At 39.4% G+C, this 7,460-nt stretch overlaps 1 protein-coding gene across 1 annotated transcript in view; it reads left to right on the top strand.

Moving 5' to 3' along the window:
- The window catches only part of Cgrrf1 (cell growth regulator with ring finger domain 1), a 31,310-nt gene extending 24,067 nt beyond the window's left edge, over positions 1-7,243 (top strand). Inside the window, exons 5-6 of the mRNA XM_008839547.3 lie at positions 5,915-6,022; positions 6,237-7,243. Coding sequence (XP_008837769.1) covers positions 5,915-6,022; positions 6,237-6,557 — 429 coding nt within the window. The 3' untranslated portion in view covers positions 6,558-7,243. The remainder of the gene's footprint in view (positions 1-5,914; positions 6,023-6,236) is intronic.
- The last annotated feature ends 217 nt before the right edge of the window (positions 7,244-7,460 follow it).

Raw genomic sequence — 7,460 nt, 5'->3', positions numbered from 1 at the left:
ATTTTATTTTTTAAGTGTTTGAGTGTATTGCCTGCATGGGTGTAAGTGCACCTGTGTCTTGCAGTGCCTGTGGATGTCAGAAGAAGGCATTGGGTCCCCTGGAACCGGGGTTATGGATGATTGTTAGTTACCATGTGGGTGCTGGGACTTGAACCTGGATCCTCTGCAAGAGGAGTCAATGCTCTTAACCACTGAGCCGTCTCTCTAACCCCCCATATATGTATTTTAAATGAATGATTCTACAGTCCAGTTGTAGTGTGGTATCTCTTTATCCCTAGATATTCGCCATGTGTTTTCACATAATGATGCTCCCTTATGTAACATCAACACAGTTAACAGCGTTACAGATTTAACATTTCATAATGTTTTATCCAGCCTCTTGTTCATACTCCAATGTATCAGTCACTTTGCAATATACTAACAGCTGAAGATGCAGCCTGATGCTTCCAGGTGGAGTCTGAGAAGTTTGAGCCTTAGCAGCCTCCACCCAGGGAAACTAGGATCTTAAACGCTGCAGAAAAGAATTTCAAGACAAGTTAGTTTGAATCAGAGTTGAATTTATTAAGATCAGAAAATGAGAAAGTACATGCTTTAGATTTAAGCACATTCAGAAAAGGAAAAAAAAAAACCCACTGACTTTCTTAGTAGCTATGTATGTGCTTTTGTGAGGGTTTTGTTTTTTTTTTAAGTTATGTTACTCAAATGATGTAATTTATAACCAGATTTTAAAGATTAGGCCAAGTTTCAAGATTGACATTTTTAAAAAAATTAAGTTAAAAATATGAGCTGCTTTATTTCTTTATCTTAAAGAATTGTCTTCAGTAAGGGAATTGTAAGATGGTTTATTAGGCACACTGTCCAAGTTTAGAGATGAGAAGAGTGTGGATAAAGTTGAACTCCAAGGTCACATATGTTTTCTTGGCCGTTGCACAGTGTATTTATGGTTTTAGTACTCCTATTTAAGTTCTCCCTCAGAAAAAGGATTATTGTCTCTGTGGGCAATCTTCCCTGATTTTGTCAGGTGTCCTGAAGTTCTTGACTTGGTGCCAGTTGGAGATGTAAACCAGAACCTGGCTTCTTTTCTAACCGTGTCTTCATTTTCTGTCTACCACACCTCAGTGTTTTCTGGTTGAGGGTCAGGCTTTGTGTTTGTCGTTCACTTTTAGTCTTCATGAGCCTGGACATTCTGGCAGCCTTGCTTGTCTTTTGATGTTAGATTTTTAGACTACTGTCATACACAGAGTGGCTTCCTTGTAATCAGGTCAGAGTCCTCGCAGCCAATGAACTTCACAGGTGATGGGATGCCTTTTTCTGGGCACTGCCTCTGCAAGCAGCCTTTCCCATGTTGGCAATGCTACTTTTGATCTCTCAGTCAGTTGTTACCCAGTTTCATCCATGTTGTGGGTTTCCTTTCCCTTGATCTGTGACAAGGCACTTTAGCTCTTCTGGGGACCTCCCTATACCCCGCACCAGCTGTTCAAATTTCAGTCTCTGTGGAATGGGGCAGAGGATGGGTTCCAGGAGAGCCCCTTCTCCTTCCTGCTCCACCTGCTTTGGAAGCACTTCAGGATCATGCAGATACCCACTTTTTATTTTAAAATGTCCTTGGTTTTAATACCTATTGATAATTTTCAGATTTTATGTTTACTGTGGTGGTTGGAAAGTGACTATTTCTAGCTCCAGCCCTCTCTCCAGCCAGCCCTTGGCATGCTTTTGCAGGCCAAAGCCCTCTCTTCCCTTTGTTTATTTAATTATGTTTGTCATCCTGATGGTCTCCTGAATTCCCTTTTCTTTTTCTCAGTAGTTTCTGGGTCAGTATTGAAGTTAACTGTTTTGGCACTCTAATTGCCATCTCGCTGCTGCCTACCAAGGCTGAGCATTTGTAGTCAAACTGTGCCTATGAGTTACTTGGATTCATTCTCTGAAGGTTAAGAAAGTTACATAAAGAGACCCTCGGGTTTTCTCCACAGAATCCCTTTTCTTCATTCCCACTCGCCTCAAGCCTGTGTACAGTCCAGCTCATTGTTTTCTGGTTTTCTTCCCTGTGTTCTTACTTCCCTTTCCTACACAGAGGCAGCACACTGTTCATGCTGTACACCCTCTTTGTTCTTTGCTTCATTCATTTCATAAATCCACCTACAGATGATTCACAGAGTGTCTTCACATTTTTTAATAGCTACATAGTACTCCATTAGATTTGGACCATAGTTCTGAAAAGCATAATCCTGAATGTTGAATTCCTGAAAAATCAACATCTGAAAATATTCTGGGGGAAAAAAACAATTGAAAAATTATTTTAGGGCTGGAGAGATGGCTCAGCGGTTAAGGACACTGACTGTTCTTGCAGAAGACCCGGGTTTGAATCCTAGCACCCACATGGCCACATGGTCCGTAACTCCAGTTCCAGGGGATCCAACAGCCTCTTCTGTCCTCTGTGGGCATTGTGTGACATGGGTGCACTTACCTACATGCAGGCAATACACGCATACACATAAAATAAAATAAAAATAATAAAATACTTTTAAAAAATTATTTTAGGGGCTGGAGAGATTGCTCAGTGGTTAAGAGCAGTGACTGCTCTTGCAGAGACCCCGGGTTCAATTTCCAGAACCCACATGGCGGCTATGAACCGTCCTTAACTCCAGTTCTAGGGGAATCTGAAGCCCTCTTCTGACCTCCATGGCATTGTACGACATGGGCGCACTCACATACATGCAGCCAATACACTCATACACGTAAAATAAAAGTAATAAATAAAATAAAAAATTATTTTAAAGACATATTTACATCTTTCTTTTTTTTGTACTCAAATGCTAAATTTATTTCCCTTTTAAAAGGGAATTTAGGACTGGTGAGATGGCTCACTAGGGTAAAGGTACTTGCTGCACAAGTCTGGTGACCTGAGTTCGATCCCTGGAACCCATGTAAAGGTGGAAGGACACAATTGACTACAAAGTTGTCCTCTGACCATACACACATGTGGCACACATGTCCACATACATCATGTACCCATTACACATACATACATAATGTGGCACACATGCCCACATATATCATGGACACACATTAATCAAAACTAATAATAATTAAAAGGGAATTTGAGAAACTTAAAAGTGTGATGAACACTTTATATGCTACTTTACAAAATTAAATAATAATGGTCTGTATATTTTGTAAGCATAAACGCTCAGGTATACTAATGACCATCATACAAGTCTTAACAAGTTATGTGCTGACAAACCACCTTTACAAAAAGGTCTAAAAGCAAAATTTCTATACATGCATCATTGTGGTAATTGTTCGCACTCAGCTTTTTAACTGACTGCCTGAAATCCAGGACAGACACCTCCGTCCTTTGAGGAGATGGATCAAAAGCCATGATGAATCATTGGGGCATGTGCAGTGACCAGAGCTGAAGTCTTAGGAAGTTTCATCTTCTATAAGTACAGATGTACAGGAAGGCCACCTCCTCATTTACTGAGGAAACTTAAGCGTTTTAATTTTTTTACTTTGTGTGTGCATGTGTGTGTGCATGTGAGTGTGCATATGTGTGAGTGTACACGTGTGTGCAGACCAGAGATTGGTGTCAGGTGTCTTCCTTAGTTGCTCTCTACTTCATTTATTTATCTTTATTATTTATTTATTTATTTATTTATTTATTTATTTACTTATTTATTGGTCTTTTTGAGACAAGGTCTCCCTGTAGCCGCAGCTGGCCGGGATTCGCTAATGGAGACCAGGCTGGCTTTGAGCTCACAGAGATCCGCCTGCCTCTGCCTCCTGAGTGCTGGGATTAAAGGCATACGCCACCACTCCTGGCTTAATTTATTTTTATTTTGTGTGTATGAGTATTTTGCCTGCATGTATATAAGTGCACTGAACTCAGGTCCTCTGGAAGAACAACCAGTGCATTTAACTGCGGAGGCATTTCTCCAGCCCTCTACCTTATTTTTTTGAGACAAGAGTTTCTCTCTCTCTCGCTCTCGCTCTCGCTCTCGCTCTCGCTCTCGCTCTCTCGCTCTCTCGCTCTCGCTCTCTCTCGATCTCTCGCTCTCTTGCTCTCGCTCTCTCTCTCTTGTGCAAATTTGCAAAAAATACATAAAACAATGTATGACTCTTTAAAAGTCTTTAAGGTTGTTGCTCCTAGTATTGGAAATGATGTGAGGTTGGAACACACAGCATATCTAATTATAGAATAATAATGTTGGCAATTTAAAACAACAGGAGGAAGACACCTAAGAGAAAAAAACTAAAAGAAAACAGCATAGGTAAGGTAGTCAGTACAGCTGCCCTACTTCCGCAATCTTAACTGTATTTTTTTAAAACTTACTTGCATGCGTGCGTGCGTGTGTGTTGTGCGGTTGCCTGTCATGACCAGAAGAGGGCATTGGATCCCCCGGAACTGGAGTTACAGTTGGTTGTGAGCGGCCCAACATGGATGCTGAGAACCGAATTCTTGTCCTCTGGGAGAACAGCCAGTGCTCTTAACCACTGAGCTGTCGTCTCTCCATCCCGTTTCTTGTAATTTTTTAAAATTCACTGTTTTGAATTTCTTTTTCTATCAGTGAAGTTTTAATTTTAATTGAATGTCTTAACAACCGTTCTATAGAACTGTAGTGGGTTTTTTTTTTAAATAAATTAGGAATATTTACCTTTAATTTGGGATATACATTGTAAATATTTATCTGAGTTTGTTATGCGTTTTTGACTTTGTTCATGGTATTGTTCTATCATGCAGACTTTTAATTGTTCCAGAATCAAATGGATCAGACTTCTCTACCTCTGGACTTGGAATTATAGTTAGGAAATTTTCCCTCCATTAAGACTAAAAGGAGTCTCCGTGTTTTCCTTTGGTTTTTGTGCTATTTATTTTTCACGTTGGATCTCATATACCTTTAGAGTATATTCTTACATTTAGTGTGAGGCATGCATCTCATTTTATGCTTTTCCAAATAGCTGTCCATTTGTCCTTAAACTGTTTTTTAAAAAGACTGTGCTTTAAGATGACATCTTCACGGTATTTTTATGTGTAACTAGGTTTGTTTCTGGACTATTTATTCTGTCTCATCCATCCATCTACTTAGGAATCAGTGCCATAGGGTTTAGTATCTGGCTGGGTTAGACTGCCTCAGGGATGTCTGAACGTTTTCCCACCTATTCTTATGTCTTTATTTCTCTGTGTGAGAATCTTAGAATCAATACATGTAGCTCTATAATAAAGCACATTGATTTTTTAAAAATATTTTGTTTTGGGGGCTGGAGAGATGGCTCAGCGGTTAAGAGCACTGACTGCTCTTGCAGAGGACCCGAGTTTGATTCCCAGCACCCACATGGTGGCTCCGAACCATCCTTAACTCCAGTTCCAGGGGAATCCAAAGCCCTCTTCTGACTTCCATGGCATTGCATGACATGGGTGCACTTACATACATGCAGGCAATATACTCATACACGTAAAATAAAATAAAATACACGTAAAATAAAATATTTTATGTGTATCAGTGTATTGCCTGCATGTATGTAAGTGCACCCCTGTTGTGCAGTGCCCATAGAGTCAGAAGAGGGTGTCGGATTCCCTGGAACTGGAGTTACAGATGGGTGTTAGCTGCTATGTGGGTGCTGGGAACCCATCTCAGGTCCTGTGCAAGAGTAACCAGTGCTCTCAACCACTGAGCCGTCTCTCCAGCCCCCAACATTGATATTTTTAATGAGACCACATTAAGCCTATAAATTTGAGTATAATTTAAATGTATCAAAAATATGTCAGTAACTGATTCCTTTTCAAGTGTCTGTGATTTATACAAATTAATGTAAATTTTCGACTATATCAGTCTCTTATTTGGGAAGCATTTTTTCATGTATTTGTAAAAGAATCTAAGGATGTGAAATACTGACCAATGTCCAATTTTTATTTTAGATTTCCATGGTATCAATAATTCACATTCCTGATAAGACTTATAAACTTCCCTGCAGAATTTTGTATCAATATTTACTGCTGGCTCAAGGTCAACTTCATGATCTTAAGGTAAGTTGCACCCTGTAATCTTTGTTGTTTACAGAGTTCAAAGAATGTCTGTTTATAAAGAGAGTTAAGGTTTTCAATTCGTTATTATGGAAGCTAGCTATTCTTTCCATTGGATTTTGCTAGCTCATAAATTTTGAATAGCTTTTGTGGTACCCAGATTCAGAGAGTAATTCTCATTTATAATTGTCTTTATACTTGTTTCTTTGATTTTCAGCAACTTTTCATGTCTGCAAATAGTAATTGCACTCCCTCCAGTAGTCCCTCTCCAGAAGAAAGGAATGCAGACCGGAGCCTTTTGGAGAAGGCAGGACTGTCTGAAAGTGAAGTGGAGCCCGTGGAGGAGAACAGCAAGGACTGTGTGGTATGCCAGAACGGGAGTGTGAACTGGGTGCTCCTGCCCTGCCGGCATGCCTGCCTGTGCGACAGCTGTGTGAGATACTTCCAGCAGTGCCCGATGTGCCGGCAGTTTGTGCAGGAATCCTTTGCACTTTGCAGTCAGAGAGAACAAGATAAGGACAAACTGAAAACTCTTTGAAGATGTTACAATGGAAAGTACACTTTCTACTTAAGATGCAAAACTTGGTGTCCTTAGAATTAATCCTAACACAGAATCTACAGTATTGACTATTGAAGAGAATTCTGTTTTCACTTCATATTTGTACATACATGGAGGTGAAAATTAATTCTTCCTTACTGCTCAGTATGGTAAACACTGGAATACTATGTTGACCCATGAAATTTCATTCAACTCAATTCTTGAGAAGAATGTAAATGCTTTGCTTCTTACCAGCTACAAGATTTCATGTAGTGTTGATGAGAATCATTTTGAAAAGCCATCCATCTGAAATTCCAGGAGGTATAAGTCTCAAGACGGCCAAAAGTTTTCCTTCTTAATGTAATCTGGAGTGAAGTTAGGAAAAAACTGAATTCTTCTTAAAGTAATTATATGTCCCCCAGTTTATAAAGGAGTTAGACAGGGACTTTTTACCTTCAACTGTCTCCTGAAATACATTTTTATAAGTATCCATCTGTTTGGTTTAGAATTTTCCTTATCATCATAGTTACATAAACATAAGTTTAAAGTTTTAAATGTAGGCTCTTAAATCATAAACACAAGGTACAGTTCTTGATGGTTCCCAGTGTGTCATAGATTAAGAATGATTTACATCTACAGAAGCAGACACGTAAAACCTGGATAATAAAGTTCCATGGATAATTACATTTATGAATGCCATTGTCAAATGTCATTAGGTTAGTAGAATGTGCTCTGCCAGGGGAGTCAGGGGTCTGTCGCCTTTCCTCAGATTTCTTCCTGTACAGCAGATCTATCCAAAAGTTGGGGGCTGGATGGGCAGAGTTAGAAAAATCACTAAAAGGAACAAACAACAATTTACCTTTTTTCCCCTTCCTAACATTTTTCTATCCCCAAATAAATAAA

The sequence above is a fragment of the Nannospalax galili genome, unplaced genomic scaffold (genome assembly GCF_000622305.1).
Source record: "Nannospalax galili isolate Female #2095 unplaced genomic scaffold, S.galili_v1.0 scaffold336, whole genome shotgun sequence".
NCBI lineage: Eukaryota > Metazoa > Chordata > Mammalia > Rodentia > Spalacidae > Nannospalax > Nannospalax galili.
Note: the sequence above shows the minus strand (reverse complement) of the source record. Positions and strands in the feature narration are given on the sequence as shown.